Raw genomic sequence first — 18,190 nt, 5'->3', positions numbered from 1 at the left:
GACAATAGTGCAGTAAAGGCTCTTACTCATGTTTTCTTGTTTACGTGAGTGAGAGATTGTCTAGGGATTGTGTCTTGAAGGGGAATGCCTTAATTAAAGTTTAGATAGTGAAAACTTGCAAAATATTAGTGTAGAACTGCCTTTCCAAGTGCTTGTGGGAGATTTTATTCCCACCTGCAGTGGTAGTGAAGTTCGTTCTTGTTCCACATCATTACGAACACTGGGTATTGCCATATTTTTTAAAATTTATTCCCATTTGATGGGTGTGAAATAGGGTAGGCAGTGTTTTCATTTCATTTCAACTTCATTGTTAGTAAAGTTGAGCATCTTTTCATCTATTTCGTGGTTATTCTGTTTTCTATACATTATCTGCTTGTTACTTATTTTTCTGTTGGGTTATTTTTTCTTACTGAGTTTAGAGTTCCTTGTACATTCTCTCCTAATCTTTTGTTGATTATGTCAGTTGCAGGTGTATATCTCAATTTGTTGTGTTTTATTTTCTGATGTCTTTTATTAAGAAAATCTAAGTTTAATTTTTAAAAAAAATTTTAATGTTTATTTATTATTGAGAGACAGAGAGAGACAGAGAGAGACAGAGCATGAGAGGGGCAGAGAGAGAGGGAGACACAGAATCTGAAGCAGGCTCCAGGCTCTGAGCTGTCAGCACAGAGCCTGACATGGGGCTTGAACTCACAAACTATGAGATGATGACCTGAGCTGAAGTCGGACGCTTAACCAACTGAGCCACCCAGGTGCCCTGAAAATCTAAGTTTTAATTCAGTGATACTGTCTGATTTCATTTTTCTTGTTTTTTAAATTTATTGTTAATTTATTTTAATGTTTATTTATTTTTGAGAGAGAGAGACAGAAAGAGTGCAAATGAGGGAGGGGCAGAGACAGAGGGAGACACAGAATCTGAAACAGGTTCTAGGCTCTGAGCTGTCAGCACAGAGCCCCAAGTGGGACTTGAACCCATGGAACCGTGAGATCATGACCTGAGCCGAAGTTTGACACTAAGCCACCCAGGTGCCCTCATTTTTCTTACTTGAAGAAAGCCTTCTCCGGGCACCTGGCTGGCTCTGTGAGTTAAGCGTGGAACGTCAGCTCAGGTCATGATCTCACGGTTCGTGGGTTCGAACCCTGCATTGGGCTCTGTGCTGACAGCGTGGAGCCTGCTTCAGATCCTCTGTCTCCCTTTCTCTGCTTCTCCCCTGCTTGCTTTCTCTCTCTTTCTCCTTCTCTCTCAAAAATAAATAATAAACTTTAAAAAAAAAAAAAAAAGAAAGCCTTCTGTACCCTGAGGTTATAAGGATCTTCTCATATTTTTTCTGAAAGTTTAGAGTTTTGATTTTCATAGTTAGGTCTTTAATCCACCTGGACTTGATCTTTGCATAGGATCTGAGGAGGAATTTGGATAATCAGTGTATAGTAGGCAACAATCAGTTGTCTAATCACTACTTATTGCATTGTTTGTCCTTTCCCCATGACTTTGGAAACACTCTTTCCTTACAGTACATTTCCTTTTATGAAGTCTGTGTCTCTGCTTCCTGTCCTTCTACACTATTCTCTATCTATTCTGCACCAATACCACATTGAAATGCCAGGGGCCTTGGGCAAGTTCCTCTGTCTTAGCTGTTTTTGGCCTTTGTTCTTTCATTTGGGTTTATGATCAGAGTGGCGAAATCCTAAAAGGAAATTTCTTTTATGCTCTTAGAATTTAAGAGAAAAGGCATTATAATTTTTGTTTCATGTGAACTGATGATGTTGGTAATTAAAAATAGATGTTTTTATTCCTTACAATAATATTTAGTTCTAAGCTTACTTAGATTATAGTTTGAAAGTAAGGCAAGAGGGCAAGAGGATAATTTTTCTACAAGTGAATGAATATACAACATAATACCATAGAAGTGTTCTTAGGTGGATGTGTCTCGACGCCACTTTTTTTGTTGTTTAAATGAAAGAAACGTAAAGGTGTTTTGAGTGTTAAAAGAGTAGACCTTATTTATAGTGTGTAGTATAGAATATCAAAGTCTGGTTACTTGACAACTGATAATTCTGAGCATCTGTCCCCTAAATATCAAAATAAAACTTAAGGATATGTATTTTTTTTCAAATTTATTTTTTTCCTTCCTTGGTTGCCTTTATCCCCAGATCTAGCCTTTTCCCTCCTGACTCCTTTTGGTTTTTCACTTTGTCTTTTACAAAGTTTTTAAAAATGTTTTTACCTATAGTCTTCTTTCCTATTTCAGATATCTGTCAATCAGCAATATTTGTCAATCCCCATTGGTGAGACTATTTCTAGAAACCTGAGACATTTTGATGTTGCTCCTCTTTTTCCCGTATCCTTTCCTTTTTAGGGCTGAGTTTCACATTGGCTTATTGGCACCTTCAGTTTTCTTTTGGAGTAATAAATTTTGCTCCCATCTTTTAGACCACCCTTAACGTTATTTTTTTTAATGGGCGTATATCTGCTGGTGTCTGAAGGATAAGCACCTCTCCTGCAACACCCTGTGAAAGACTTCTATTTCTTTACCATTGAGACTTGCTTGTATCAGCCATCACTGTTCCGTTCAAGGAGGATTTTCTTTAGTTTCCTCTGGTTAAGGAATGTTGAAAACTGAAGATCCCATGAAGTACTTACAGTTCTGACTGACTTTCAGTGCATCCTCAGAAGTTATATTTAATAGGTCTTTTATAAAAGTATGAAGAGAAATGAAAAATTGAAAATTTGTATTATGTGCAGTATCTCTATTTAATAGAATTTTTAAATGATAGTAATGATATAGGATGAAAAAAACTTGTTTGCTAGTGAAATTTTTATTGTATCTAAAAACTCTCAGACTCTGGTCAGTAAATATTCTTTTATGAAGCATTTATTAATTTTCACATGCAACATGATAATTGTAGTGGCTCAGAATTTAGTTCATTTGAACCAGAAGGGATTTTTTATTGTAATCTGACCAGCTTCTTTTGCTTTCATATGTCATGGGATGAATTATCTTAACATTCTTTTCTAAAAACTCTGCTTAAATCTAGCATAGACATGTTTTGGTTTTCCTAGTAGTGCTATGCCCTTGAGGGTGGAAGGGGAAGAACTTTTTTTTTTTTTTTTAACATTATTGCCTAATGAGGCTCTGTTGCTTTACTTGATAGTGAATAAATATTTATTTGTATTTAGTTTAGGGATTGAACTTAAGAAGGTCAGTGTGACACAGATCAGACATTGTCCTCTGAAAATCAGTGTTTTTTTTTTTTTTTTTTTTTAATGTTTGTTTGTTTAGTTTTGAGAGAACACAAGCTGGGGAAGGGTAGAGAGGGGAGAGAGAGGATCCAAAGCAGGCTCTGTGCTAACAGCAGTGAGCCCGATGTGGGGCTTGAACTCAGGAACCGCGAGAGCATGATCTGAGCCAAAGTCGGACACTCAACTGACTGAGCCACCCAGGTGCCCCACATAACATAGTCAGTATTCTGAAGTATGCCATTTATTTATTTTTAGCTCATATGACTTCAATTTCATGTCAGAAATTTGTAACTGGTGGTATACTTTAAGAATTTTAGCCATTCTAGTGTTATCTCACTATTGTATTAATATGCATTTATCTGATGACTATTGATGTTGGACACCTTTGAACATATGTATTTGAGGGGCACCTGGCTGGCTCAGTTGATGAAGCATACGATTGCTGATCTTGGAGTTGTGAGTTCAAGCCCCATGGTGAATGTAGAGCTTACTTAAAAAAATGAATGAATGAATAGCCTCTTTTTTGAAGTATCTGTTTAAGTGTTTCATCTACTTATCTTTTCACAACTCCTCTTTTAAGCATGGCAGCCATCTTAATTTCCATTTTACAAATAAGAACATGATTCAGATTTGTGTCTGAGCTGATGTGACCTACCTAGAGACCTTAGGCTAGTAAGGTAGTTTCAGAGCTGGGTGTATAGAAGACAGGTCTTAAGTGTTTAATGGGTGATATGTGTACTTCACAGGTGCATACAGAGTATGCATGATGATTTCCTTAGTTTGCAGAGGTCATGTGATCCCCTGTCCAGTCTAACTGCTTTTGATTCTCCTCTGCTTATGACGTTTTGGCTACTTTAGAGACTCATTTTTCCTTTTTTCCAGCTTGCACATGAGGTTTCCTGATAGGTCAATTACAATTATGCTTACTACCTTTCTGTTTTCTTCTTTTTTCCCTAATGTAAGTGTGTTTGTGGAAATGAGCATGCCCATTTTGTGGAGTTGGGAGGTGGCATGGGTCTCACCTGACAGGTTAGAGATGGGACCTTGGAAGTAATAGCCAGTCAGAAAGTGAACTTGCAGGAATATAAAGGTTGGTCTTAGACCTTTTGCCTTTAAAAAAAAAATTTTTTTTTTTTTAATGTTTCATTTGGTTTTGAGAGAGAGACAGAGTGTGAGTGGGGAAAGGGTAGAGAGAGAGAGGGAGACAAAGAATCCGAAGCAGGGTCCCGACTCAGCTGTCAGCCCAGAGCCTGATGCTGGGCTCGAACCCATGAGCTATGAAATCATGACCTGAGCCGAAGTCACATGCTTAACCAACTGAACCACACAGGCGCCCAGACCTTTTGCCTTTTTTAACAGATGGTTTGTAATATTAGAAGGCAGTAAAAGGTGATTTTGATGTGGTTTTCCCCCTCCCTAACTTCCTTACGTGCCTAACTCACCTAACTCTTCCTAGTCCCCCCCAAAAATGTTAGTGGTAACACGTGAAATCAAAAGAGTGGCAGTCACTCTTCTAAGTATTCTACCAGAGCAAGAAGCTATAAATATATTGTATTATTAGATGATGTGGCTGTAGATTAGATGATACTGATGATGTGGCTGTAGATTAGATGATACTGGATGATCCTTTCCTTATAAATAAGACTTGAATTTGTGTTTGTCCTATTCAATATGTTTAAAATACTCGTATATAGGGAAACTGAAAATTAACTTGTTGGGAAGAGTTACATTAGCAGTTTTGAACAAAAATTGCACTCAAGAGGCAGTTTGTTTAATATTTACACTAGAGAGGATACTCTGAGCTAGACTTCCCAAATTGAAATCCCTGTTTTACTACTTAGTAGTTGTGTGATCTTGTGTTACTTTTCTGTGTATGTTTCCTCATCTACAATATGGGGAATCCTTACTTTGTTGGATTGAAGTGTAACTGGTTTAGTATATGTAAAATGTTTTGAAGTTGTTACTTCTTAATTAAATTACCAGGGCGCTTAGGTGGCTCAGTGGGTTAAGTGGCCAACTTCAGCTCAGGTCATGATCTCACAGGCTGTGGGCTTGAGCCCTACGTCAGGTTCTATGCTGACAGCTTACAGCATGGAGCCTGCTTCTGATTCATTCTCTCTCTCTCTCTCTCTCTCTCTCTCTCTCTCTCTCCCCCTCCCCCCCTCCCCTGCTTGTTCTCTGTCTCTCTTTCTCTCTCAAAAATAATAAACATTAAAAAAAATTATTACCTATCATTCAGCACTCAGAGTGGTAAGTAGGTTTTCATTTTAGAAGATAATGAACAGTGTATGTTTTTCAATGTTTATGTATTTTGAGAGAGAGCGAGTGAGCATGTTCACTCACATGCAAGTGGGGGAAGGGTAGAGAGAGGGATGATGAGGGAGAGAGAATCCCCAGCAGGCTTCATGCTGTCAGAACAGAGCCTAATGTGGAGCCTGATGTCAGGCTCTATCTCAGGAACCATGAGATCATGACCTGAGCTGATACCACGAGTGGGATGCTTAACTGACGGAGTCACTCCCTATGAACAGTGTATTTTAAGGTAAAATTTATATTACTGCTTTCCCCAGAGAAAACTGAAGATTTACAACCATGAAATATACCCAAACAAATCAAGACATTAAATGAGGAGTAAATGAGAAAATGTATGTTAAACCCAAGTATTGTAGAATGCTAAGTATGGGTGTTACTGAAGTCAGAGAAAGAGGTGAAATATTTATAAACGTCAGGTTGAGGCTTTGGACATTTAAATATTTTTAGTCTAAATTTACACAAAAATTGTATGGTCTGGAAACTTAATAACAAGTATATATTGTTATTTTAATCATTAAACATGTATGATTTATTTTATTTTTTAAAGTTTATTTACTTATTTTGAGAGAGAGAGAGTGCGAGCAGAGGAGAAGGGGCAGGGGGTGGGGGGGGAGAGAGAATCCCAAGTAGCCTCTCAGCACAGAGCCTGACTCAGGGCTCAACCTCACAAACCATTAGATCATGACCTGAGCTGAGATGGAGTCGGATGCTTAACTGAGCCACCCAGGTGCCCCATGATTTATTTACAAACTAGAAAGAATTGGCTCTACTATATTTTCAGTAATTATTTAGTTCATAATGAATTGGTCCAAAGAAAGAACATGTTTATATCTTTAGTAAAAGCTGTCAGCTGTGGTTTCCTGTTACAAACCAAAAATGAATTCTATTCATTTACTTTCCATTTTCCAGTTTATTTTTGCTATTGAAAAAAAGTTTTTTCCAGTTTTCTCCTATTCTCCTACTACAATTTTAAGGTATAAAAATAATTAGTCTTTTTCTTACTAATACATAAAAAACAAATTTTGTCTACCTTCTAAGCATTGCTTTAGTTATGTCCCAAGATACTGATATGTCATATCCTATTTATAACAAGTTTTTGTATTGCTTTGTTACAGTCTTAATTATTTATATGTCTCATTGTTAATTTCCATCTGGTTGGGTATTACATTTGGTCTAATAAAAAAGCATTGCATTTAGAGAATATATTATGTATATTGTCCTAGATTGTTTCTAGGTTTTGATAGTTCATGCACATTTGAGGAAAGATTTAAACTTGGCTTTCTTTAATGTACAGGTAGGCCTCACTTTACATAGTTCCAATATGCATGAATCTAGTTATCATGTTTTAGTTAAGTAACATCAAACACCAACAATAAGCCTTGTAATACTCTGAGCGTAGAACCTAGCCAAGGCTACATAGATTTTAACTGTACGACTATGAACTAATAATGGGTGTTTTAAACTACTAATTTGCAGTAATTGGTTACATAGCAAGTTTTAAAAAATCAATATATGGAGACTGTTCAGTTAAAAAAATTTTTTTTATTCTTCAAATTTGATAACTGCTATTGATTTTTCTTCACATTCACTGTTTCTGTGGTCTCCATTCTGCTTTTAAGCCCATCTGGTGAATTTTTTGGTTGATATTGTACCTTTTAGTTCTACAAATTCAATTTTATAGTTTCCTTTTCCCTGCTGAGCACTCACCAGCCTTTGGTTTAAGTTCTTGGTAACACCTGCTTTAAAGTACTTTTTTCTTTTGCTATTTCTGATATTTCAGTTATGTTATTATCTCTTTTTATTGATTACTTTTATCTTGATTATGGGATACTTTCTCGTATACTGGTAATTTTTTATATTATGCTGTTCACTATGATTATTCTTTGCAAGGAGGCTAGGTTATGTTGTCTTCCTTTAAAGAGTCTTGAGTTTTTTCTGTCAGGTAATTATGTTATTAGAGGATCGTTTTGGTTTTCTTTGTGTGACAGGTCTGTTTTGATATTGAATTAAATTATAGGGGGCCTTTATTCTCTTTTGGTGTTTCAGTTGAATGCCTGAAATGTTCTCTGTACTCTAGTTGGGTGGAGTATTAGTCTGCTTGGGCTGCCATAACAAATTACCTTGGACTAGGTGAATTGAACAACAAATTTATTTTCTCACAGTTCTGGAAATTGGGAAGTCCAAGAGCAAGGTCCCAGCAGGGTTGGTGTCTGGTGAGGTGTCTCTGCCCTTGGGTTGCAGATGGCTACCTTTTCATTGTGTGCTTGCATGACCTCTTCTTGGCGCATGTATGGAGAGAGAGAGAGAGAGATAGTGAGCTCTGTGTTCTCTTCTTATTAGGATACTAATCCTATTGGATCAAGATCCCATCCTTATGACCTCATTTAACCTTTAGAGGTTTATTCTCCAAATACAGCAACACTGTGGGTTAGGGCTTCAATATCTGAATTTTGTGGGAACACAAACAAGAACTGCAAAGACTCCCTGCACTGCACAGCCTTTCAGCCCCATAGTTGGTGATCTCTGCTAGACTTCTTAGAGACTCAAGTAGCCTAGCCCTTGACCGAGGACCCATGGTAAGTCCCTGTGCTCAGAAATTTGGTCTGTTGCTCTACTTGGGCTAGTTCTCCTTGTGTTGGGACAGGAAAGTGTTCCCAGGCAAAAACTAGGGACATTATGGGGCTTACTTCACATTTCCCTTCCCTCAAAAGATCTCAGACCTGCACTGCCTGTTATTCATTTCCTGAACACAATTGCATTATATATTGTGGCCTGTTTTGTTCTTGTTTTTGGTAGAATAGCAAATCTGATAGCGGACACTCTGCCATGGTTGGAGGCAGACCAGTCATGAGTTTTTATTTGCAAACATAGTAGGAGGAACCTTATAAATCTCTTTTGAGCATTTTTCTTTTATATAGTTAAATTTTATTTTATTTTTTCAACGTTTTTTTATTTATTTTTGGGACAGAGAGAGACAGAGCATGAACGGGGGAGGGGCAGAGAGAGAGGGAGACACAGAATCGGAAACAGGCTCCAGGCTCCGAGCCATCAGCCCAGAGCCTGACGCGGGGCTTGAACTCACAGACCGCGAGATCGTGACCTGGCTGAAGTCGGACGCTTAACCGACTGCGCCACCCAGGCGCCCCTATATAGTTAAATTTTAAAAATTACTGGTAGAGCCTATTTCATTAAAAGTTTTCTGGGTAGACTTGAATTCTTTTTAAAGTTTTATGCTAAACACAATGAACTGTGTAGAGGGGGCGCCTTTTTGTTCTTTATAGGTATTGATGGACGGAATATGATATTGCTAGAATCTTTCTGAAATATTTCAGGATATTTGAGGCTTTCTATATACAATAATCAAAACCTGGTGATGAAACATTATGACTTACACCCACCAAACCCTGGAAATTTAGAATTTAGGCCGCAGGAGGGCTTTTTAAACTCTCTCCCACTCTATGCATTTGACACAGGATAATGTGAAGTATGCCCCCAACACTGGGCAAAGTGACAGTGCTATAAAAGAATGGTTCCTTAATTATAATATTTAAAATTTTTTCCAGGAGTTTAAAATGCTCCTAAGTACATAATTTGACTGTTACTTAGTTCACTTGAAAAATGAAATCCTTTTTGGCAGACCATTATAAAGTCTTCAGATTTTATACTTTTTTAAAAGAGTGAGCCCTGTATTTGTAGACCATAAACTATGCTGGATAGAGTATTCAAATCAGGATTTTTCCATTTTCTATAAAAATTAAATAAAATAAAAAACACTGTTTAGATATACTTAAAATTGTTGGAATGGTTTTTGGTAGGTATTAAATAGATTTCACATTTAATTGTGTATCACAGGACTGAAATTGAAAAAATAATCATTAAAAGTCGAGTAATCAATAATGGGTAGGTTATTAGATGGTCTCAAATCAGATTCAACTCTTTGTATGCATATGTGTACTGACAAAATTTGGTAAATGATGATGCTTGGCTTCTCATATCAAAGAGGAAATGATAGGGGCGCCTGGGTGGCGCAGTCGGTTAAGCGTCCGACTTCAGCCAGGTCACGATCTCACGGTCCGTGAGTTCGAGCCCCGCGTCAGGCTCTGGGCTGATGGCTCAGAGCCTGGAGCCTGTTTCCGATTCTGTGTCTCCCTCTCTCTCTGTCCCTCCCCCGTTCATGCTCTGTCTCTCTCTGTCCCAAAAATAAATAAACGTTGAAAAAAAAAAAAAAAAAAAAAAGAGGAAATGATAGATTCTTAGATGTTAGAACTACTGACAAATAATTAGTAAAAATATTTTTCTATCCCTGCTTCTTTCCATGTACCAAATGAAATTCCAGAGAGACTAAAGATTTACCTATTAACGAGAAATAATACATATATGAAAGAGAATATAGCTGAATGTCGAATCATCAGGTAGTTCTAAACACTGTATCAAATGACAGTATGAAAAGGAGTGTTAGATCTGTACAGCAAAAACAAAACCCTGTCATAAGCAAAGAGAAGGATGAGCATGAGACTGGCAAGTCATGTATAATAAATGTGATTTGCTTTCCAGACTCCATTGAAGTCACCTGTATATCATAGCACAGGAAGCCCTTTGCCTCCTTCTTGAGACAGTCCCTTCCCTACTTACCTTGGGTTTTGGTTAAGACTCCCAAAAAGGTATTGTCATTCCTCTTTAGTAAACAAGCAGAGAACTGGAACCTCATAAGCCCACTAGTGCTATTGCCTTTTATTGCCACATGGTGTTGCTAGTGAAGTTTGATCCTGTATAGCCCCTTTGGAGGTTTGCTCAGCAAACTAGCTGGCCAGAAGCTCTTGCTAGTCCAAAACTTTGTGCACACTTTAGAAAGACCACATTGGGCATCATTGTACCCACAGTAATAGGATATGGAGGAGCAACCAGCATCATTCAATTTATTTATCAAACCAGAATTTACTGAGTAGCTACTGTGTGCTTCAGACTGTTCCATCCACTAGAAATAATAGTGAACAAAACAAAAATTCCTGCCATCATGGAGCTTACCTTCATTATTGGGGTTGAGGAGGGGAAGAGAGGTCGGGTGGAGACATATGAAAGACAAAGTATGCTGAAGGGCCTCTGTGTGAAATCCTGACCACTGTTAATTATCTTATATTTCTTCTATGTGGGGCATCAGTATGAGTGATACAAGTGAGTATAAGAGAGGCTGAGTACGTGGTGGATTTAAAATCACGGTGTATTGGGACGCCTGGGGGGGTTCAGTCCGATGAGCATCCAACTCTTGATTTTGGCTCAGGTCATGATCTCATGTTTTGTGAGATCAAGCCCCACATTGGGCTCCACACTTGGGTTTCTTTCTCTTCCTCTCTCTCTTCCCCTCTCATGAGCCCATGTGCACATGCTCTCTCTTTCAAAATAAATACATAAACTTAAAAAAATAGTAAAAAACAATGCACTTAAGGCAGAGAAAGCATTTTAAAAAAATCAATGTGTTGATTGTATAGGTATTTTGTGGCCACTCTGTATATATGGTACATCACACTGTTACTTAAAAATATTGTTATAGGTGTATAATTATGAACATAGGTGTTTATATAAGTAGAAATGCAAGTTAGCAAATAATACATTTAATATGATCACAAGTATTAGTGAGGAATACTTTTTCTCTACCTCTGAGGTTTCCTTCCTGAGAAGGGAATTCCGTTAGTGTTCACCCTGAGTCTGCTCTGGCTCCCTTAGTCATTTCAACCTTGATGTAATGACTTATATGATTGGTAAATTTGAGACTAGTTGGCCCAGTGGATGCACTTCATTGATGTGTCAGAGCTAGCGAGTCTTTCCACAGCCATCGAGTGATTTCTCATCTCCTCCATGGAATAAGTTGTGCAGAGGCTTATCCTGCAGGGAGCAGTCTGTGCCTGTTTAGTGCTAAGACATGCTCTCCTCTGAGGTTCACAATTAGCAAGCCCATTTATCTAATAAACCTACAGCTTCTTTTAGTAATAGCAATGATATTTTATTCTTTGTTTCTCAACTTGTTCATAACTTTGGCAGGGAAGGATGTATCAGCTTTTGGGTGCTCTTTTTGGAGGCACCTCATACATACGATTCTATTTTATTTAGTTTACATATATTTTTATTTTTCCGTATTCATGTAGAAAAATGTCTGGAAAGATAAGCATCATGGTTTCAAAAGAGGTTGGTAGAAGTTTTTTTTCTTGTCTGTACTTTTGAATTCACCGAATTCATTAGATGTGGGAAAGAAAAAAAAAGGAAGAAAACATTTAAAAATTTTAAAAATGTATGCAATAAAATAGAATGAAATGAAGAAAGTAAACTACAAAAAATGTTTTAAAAAGTTAAAATAGTAAAAAAAAAAATAAAAATTTAAAAAACCCCAGAAAATAAAAATAAATTTTTCTCTTTCTGTATCCAAGAATAAGAAAAGAACAAAGACAAGAAATGAATAGATGGACCCGTGAACAGAATGAAATCCGAATGAAATTACATCTAGTTTCCCCTGGAAGTCAACTGTGAAGCACTAAGCAGGTGGAGAGACTTGTGGTGGTCCTCTAGGGCCTGAGCTTGGTTGGCGCAGTTGGATGGGGCTTGGCGTAACAGCTGTTCTCCACTAGATGGTGCTGCTTAGCTTACTGAGGTGGATTGGTGTGGTGCACGTGCAGGTGTGTGTGCATGCTTGGGAGAGGTGAAAATGGTATCACCCAGCTTCCCAGTCTCTGGTACCAGAATAATTACGCTCAGCAATTGTGACCAGCAGTCAAGCACCCCTCCTTTGTCTTCAGCTTCCATTCACTCCCCACATCTATGCTGTCTGCTTCCAAGCTGTCAGCCTGGCAGCAGCACCTCCCTCCTGAATTATATCTCATATGGGGCTGTTTCCAAACCCCTTACTTCTGAGAGCCCTGTGGTTTGGACCGACTCCAGCACTCTGGGGAGGGTCTTGCCAAGCAGTGGTTGGGTCCTGGCTCGCCCCTGGGAATGTTTGTGCGGTCACTGTTGCAGAGGTTCCGAGATTGCGGCTGGGTGCCTGCTTGCCCCAGAAAAAGTTTGTGCGATTGCCCGGCAGCAGAGGTTCGGAGATTATGGCAAAACAACACACAGCTGGCACCAGGTTTCACCACACCCTTGCGTCTTTGTTCCAATATGAGCACATGTGGCTGTTCTCCAGGTAGGGTCCACTGGGACCTTTTCCTGTGAGGAGGCCATATGGCCTCTACCAAATGTCCTCCTAGCAGAGGAACCACTTCTCCTTGTGTGGCCCACGGACCCCTCAGATCTCACTGCCTGCTCCTGGGAATTTGCCCTTCCCACCAGGGCACTGCTAGATACTGAGCTACAGAATTTCTGACTCTGCTGTCACCTGTTTATAGAGTCCTAATGGAATTGAAGCCTCTTTCTCCCTTTCTTGTTCAGTCCCGTGTGGGTGTTTCCACTCTTTCTCTTTCTCTCCACCTACTTCTGGGGAGAGTGCTTCTCCTGCACTCTCCCCTGCTTTCTCTGTCCCCTCTCTGCAAAAACAGCTCCCTACCCCCTGTGGCTTTTCTCTCCTCCATTTCACCTCTCTGAGCTCTGTATCTGCCGAGTTCTATGGCTCAAGTTATGCAGATCGTTGTGTTCATCCTCAGATCAATTTTCTAGGTGTGCAAAATGGTTTGGTGCTGATCTAGCTGCATTTCAGGGATGAGAGAAGCCGGGAACTTCCATGCTGCTCTGCCATCTTGGCCCCCTGAATTTATTAGATATGAAATAAAAAAATTGTTAAGGGGCGTCTGGGTGGCTGAGTCAGTTGAGTGTCCAAGTCTTGATTTCAACTCAGATCACGAGCCGCAGGGTGGGGGATTGAGCACTGCGTTGGGCTCCATGCTGAGTGGAGCCTCCTTAAGATTCTATTTCTCTCTCTCTCTCTCTCTCTGTCTCTCTCTGTCTCTCTCTCTCTCTCTCTCTTCTTCCCCTTCCCTGACTTGTGCTTGTACTCTCTCTCTAAAAAAGAAAAGAAAAGAAAAGAAGTGGTTAAATATTTTAAACCTCTAAAATATACAGCCTGGTCTGACTTCCCATGTAGAAGAATTAGTCATCTTTGTATAAGGACAAAAGCTGGACGCGAATAGTTTCCATGTCATAGCCTAGTGTTTGAGTCTAGAACTTATACTAGGCAAAAATCTATTACGTTTCTTAAATCTCTGGCTTGTCATTACACTTGTCACAACAATTGCTTTCCATTCATTATAATAGTGTGAAGCAGTTTGCATGGTTTTTAAAAGTGAGTTCTGGCATTTAACTGAGGTTAACTAGATTCTGTATTTTTCTCTCTTACTTGTAAAGTATAGCTGTTTGCTAAGCCTGTTTATTTTTTGGCTTTTATTATTCCTTTTAAAAAAGGAACAGCTCTAGAATTCTACCATCCTTCCTGCTTATCACCGTGATAAGTCCATATGAATACTCATATGAATAAGTCCATATAATACTCAGGTTTGACCATATTCGAAATTATGTGTTTATTAAAAAGAGATTAGATTTAAAATATTGCTAAAGTCATAATTTTTATATCCTTATCCCTCTATATTAGCAGAAAAGAAGTATCTCCTGATTTTGAAATTTTGTAAAAGTCAATCAAGTAAAAATGCAACATAATTCAGTGATTATATTCTTATCATGCTTTTTAACAATTCACTTTTTGTTATTTTGATTATGAAATACTTCAGACCACAAAAACATGCTGAGAATAAAATAATCTCTAGATATTTCATGTACAACTTAATAAATAAAATTTTATAAATACAAGTAAGCCTCTGTGTACCCAGTTTTGATCCCTCATCCTAGTCTGCTAGGATGAGGGATAGTTTGGTATTTATCATTCTTATGTGTATGCTATAAATATTTTCACTACCTATGTATGTATCACTAAAGACGATAGTGTATTTTTTAATGTTTTACAACCTTATATGAAACACTCATATATTGCTAGTGAGAATGTAAAATGGAACAACTGCTTTGGAAAACTTTTGCCAGTTCCTAAAAAAGTTAAATACAGAATTTTTTTTTACCATACAACGCAGCACTTTTCTTAGGTACATACCAAAGAGAGACGTATAAACCACACAAAACTTGCACAGAGATGTTCATAGTAGCATTGCACTACTCATAGCCAAAAAGTTAAAAAAAAAAATAAAACCAAACAATGACCAAATATTCAACTGGTGAATGGATAAATACAATGAGGTAGATCTACAAATGGAATATTATTCAGTCATAAAAATAACTGAAGTACTGATGCATACTTCAGCATAGATGAACTTGAAAACGTTCTACTAAATGAAAGAAGCTAGTCACAAAAGACCATGTATGATTTTATTTATATGAGAAATACAGATTAGGCAAATTTATAGAGATATGAAGTAGACTAGTGGTTATCTAGGGTGGGGATTATGGGGGGAGATTGGGCTGTGACTGCCAGTGGGTATGGATTTCTTTTTAGGGTGGTGAAATGTTCTAGAATTAGATAATAGTGATAGTTGCACAACTCTGAATACACTAAAAAAATCAAATGGTACACGTTAAATTGGGTGAGTTGTATTGTGATGTGAACTGTATCTCAGTAAAACTGTTTAGAAAGTTTATGTGGATGTCATATATTCTGCCATTAGCTTTTTAAACTCAGTATAAACCAAATCATTATATTTTGGGATTTATACATTTTTTGAACATTTAGTTATATATAACTCAATTTTCATATTCTGTTGTATGAATTTACTGTTATTTTATTAATCATTTTCCTTTTTTGCCCTTTAAAAACAATGCTTTTGTTGGGTACCCAGGTAGCTCAGTTGGTTAAGTTTCTAACTTTGGCTCTGGTCATGATCTCATGAACCATGAGATGAGCCCCATGTTGGGGGCTCCATGCTGTGAGCGCTGAACCTGCTTGGAATTCTCTCCCTCTCTCTCTGCCCTTCCTCTGTGCCCTCTGTCTTTCTTTCTCTCTCAAAAATAAGCTTTAAAAAAATCCTATCAAATTCTAATTTGAAAGAAAGCCTTAAAAATATATGTCATCATATAAGAAAATGCGGATTACTGTTCACTATTTGCAAAAGCAATGGTTTTTAAAAAATTTTTTTTCAATGTTTATTTTTGAGAGAAAGAGAGGGTGAGTGGGTAAGGGGCAGAGAGGGAGGAAGACACAGAATCCGAAGCAGGCTCCAGGCTCTAGGCTCTGAGCTGTCAGCACAGAGCCTGACGCAGGGCTCCAACTCACAAACCATGAGATGATGACCTGAGCTGAAGTTGGATGCTTAACTGGACACTTAACCGACTGAGCCACCCAGGAGCCCCAAAGCGTTGTTGTTGTTGTTGTTGTTTTTAATGTTTGTTTATTTTTGAGAGAGCGTGAGAGAGAGGGGGACAGAGAATCCAAAGCGGGCTCTGTGCTGACAGCACATCTTGTGAACCGTGAGATCATGACCTGAGCCAAAATCAAGAATCAGACGTTTAACTGACTGAGCCATCCAGGCGCCCCTAGAATTTTGTAGAATTACTGCTGATTTGTAACTTATTTAGTATTATTTCACTGTTTAGAAGAAATTTAATTGGTGTACCTTAGAACATTTAATTCATATAGCTATACAATTTAAAGTTGAAAATACTTTATCTTCTGAAATTTTTCTGTAGTTCTTTTATATTTGACAAAAGAAAAGGTTTTAACTACTGTGCCTTTTTTGGTATTTTATTGTTAATTGAGACATGTCCTAATTTTCGTGTGTGCTGATATTTTATAGAAAAAGCCACAAATGAGTACAACACTACAGAAGATTGGAGTCTTATTATGGACATATGTGACAAAGTTGGGAGCACTCCTAACGGGTAAGATGCCCAGTCATGCATGGTGAATGTCTAGGAGCTTAATTACCTGTCTCTTTGCCTGATACAACTTTGAGAGGAAAATGGGATTTTACTGTTTACTTTTGGGGGACAAAAGTAAAGAGATCCTGGTGGCCAGATTTATGGGACTAACCTTATCATGAAAGAACAAATGGAAAAGAGTTCAACTGAAAACCTGAGACATATTAAAATATGTAATTAGGGCTTTTACACAATAGGAACACGTGTTAACAATGAAAGTTGTTTAGGGAATTCCCCTGTGACTTAGACATGTATGGGAGCCTTTTAATAAAGTAGATAAATATAATAATATAATAGGTAATATACTGAAAAAGCTCTTTGATAATGAATAGTTGAAAATAATAATATGAAAAAGTGAATATAAAAAAGAGTGCTTTTGGGAGAGAATGCAATAAGTAAGCTGAACTGATCTAAACTTTAGAAGTTTAGCAGACTGATGAAAGTATTTGTTTTAACATTACAACTTTTCAAAGTACCTTCATACATGTTTATACTGAAAACTTTGAAGACTATGTCTCGGTAATTTTTTTTATAAGAATTTGTTGTCTGAACACTAAATCTGTCTTGAAGAAATAAGGTAATTTATGTGACATAGTTTTTTTGTGTTGATCTTTTGGAAATGATTTGGCTCTTGATTGGGGAATGTACAACATTTACAGCAAGCTCCTTTTTTTTTTTTTTTTTTGAGTTCTGCAGTTCTATGAACGAAAGATTGTGTAGAATCATTTACAGATTTAATCCTTTATGAAATGAAGTTTGCAGGATGTTATTTATTTACTCATTTACTTAATGTTATTTTGAGAGAGAGAAAGAGAGAGAGCCTGTGCACACGTGTATGCAAGCAAGCAGGGGAGGACAGTGCTAAATCACTGGAAGGCATTGGTAAATATTAAGGTACAGGAAAGTGGCCAGTGGAAAATATTTTTTGGGGGGGACAAAGTTTTTATTTAAATTCCAGTTATTTAATACACAGTGTAATACTAGTTTATGGTGTACAATTTAGGAAATATTTTTTTAATGTTTGAGAGAGAGAGCACATGCACACATGGGGGAGGGGCAGAGAAAAAGGAGTGAGAATCCCAAACATGCTCCAGGGAGCTGTTAGCATGGAGTCTGACATGGGGCTTGATCTCACAAACCGTGAGATTATGACCTGGGCTGAAATCCAAAGAGTCAGAAGTTTGACTGAGCCACCCAGGTGCCCTTGCAGGATTTTATTTTTAAATTTAAAGTTATTTGGTATGCCTTATATTTTTAATGTTTAAGTTGAAATTCTGAATAAATCCTTAACCTTCTTCATTTTTTTCTTAGAGCAAAAGATTGCCTAAAAGCCATAATGAAAAGGGTAAATCATAAGGTTCCTCATGTTGCTCTGCAGGCGTTAACTGTAAGTAAAAGTCATGTTATTTATTATTTGACCCAAATTTTAAATGTGTATTTATTTCAGTAAGTTAAATAAGATAATATCTCAACATTTGTATATTGATTTTTATTTTAATTAATAGCTTCTTGGGGCTTGTGTGGCAAACTGTGGAAAGATATTTCATTTAGAAGTATGTTCCCGTGATTTTGCAACAGAAGTACGTGCTGTGATAAAAAATAAGGTAAATTTTAAAAAGAGAAGAATTTAAATCATTAAAAAGTGCATATACTGTGTGTCATTTTAACTATATAGCGTTAATAAAATTGTTATAAATGAAATAATTTTTAGATAAGTTTGAGATGAAATAAACTTCCTTT

General features: G+C 37.4%; 1 protein-coding gene across 2 annotated transcripts in view; it reads left to right on the top strand.

Moving 5' to 3' along the window:
* Positions 1–18,190, top strand: part of STAM2 (signal transducing adaptor molecule 2) — a 47,915-nt gene that overhangs the window by 5,305 nt on the left and 24,420 nt on the right. For both annotated transcript variants that reach the window (XM_042948773.1, XM_042948772.1), the window contains exons 2-4: positions 16,327–16,411; positions 17,762–17,837; positions 17,956–18,054. In XM_042948773.1, the coding sequence (XP_042804707.1) occupies positions 16,327–16,411; positions 17,762–17,837; positions 17,956–18,054 (260 nt within the window). The remainder of the gene's footprint in view (positions 1–16,326; positions 16,412–17,761; positions 17,838–17,955; positions 18,055–18,190) is intronic.

The sequence above is a fragment of the Panthera leo genome, chromosome C1, assembly GCF_018350215.1.
Source record: "Panthera leo isolate Ple1 chromosome C1, P.leo_Ple1_pat1.1, whole genome shotgun sequence".
Lineage (NCBI taxonomy): Eukaryota > Metazoa > Chordata > Mammalia > Carnivora > Felidae > Panthera > Panthera leo.
This window is presented reverse-complemented; position numbering and strand designations above follow the sequence as displayed.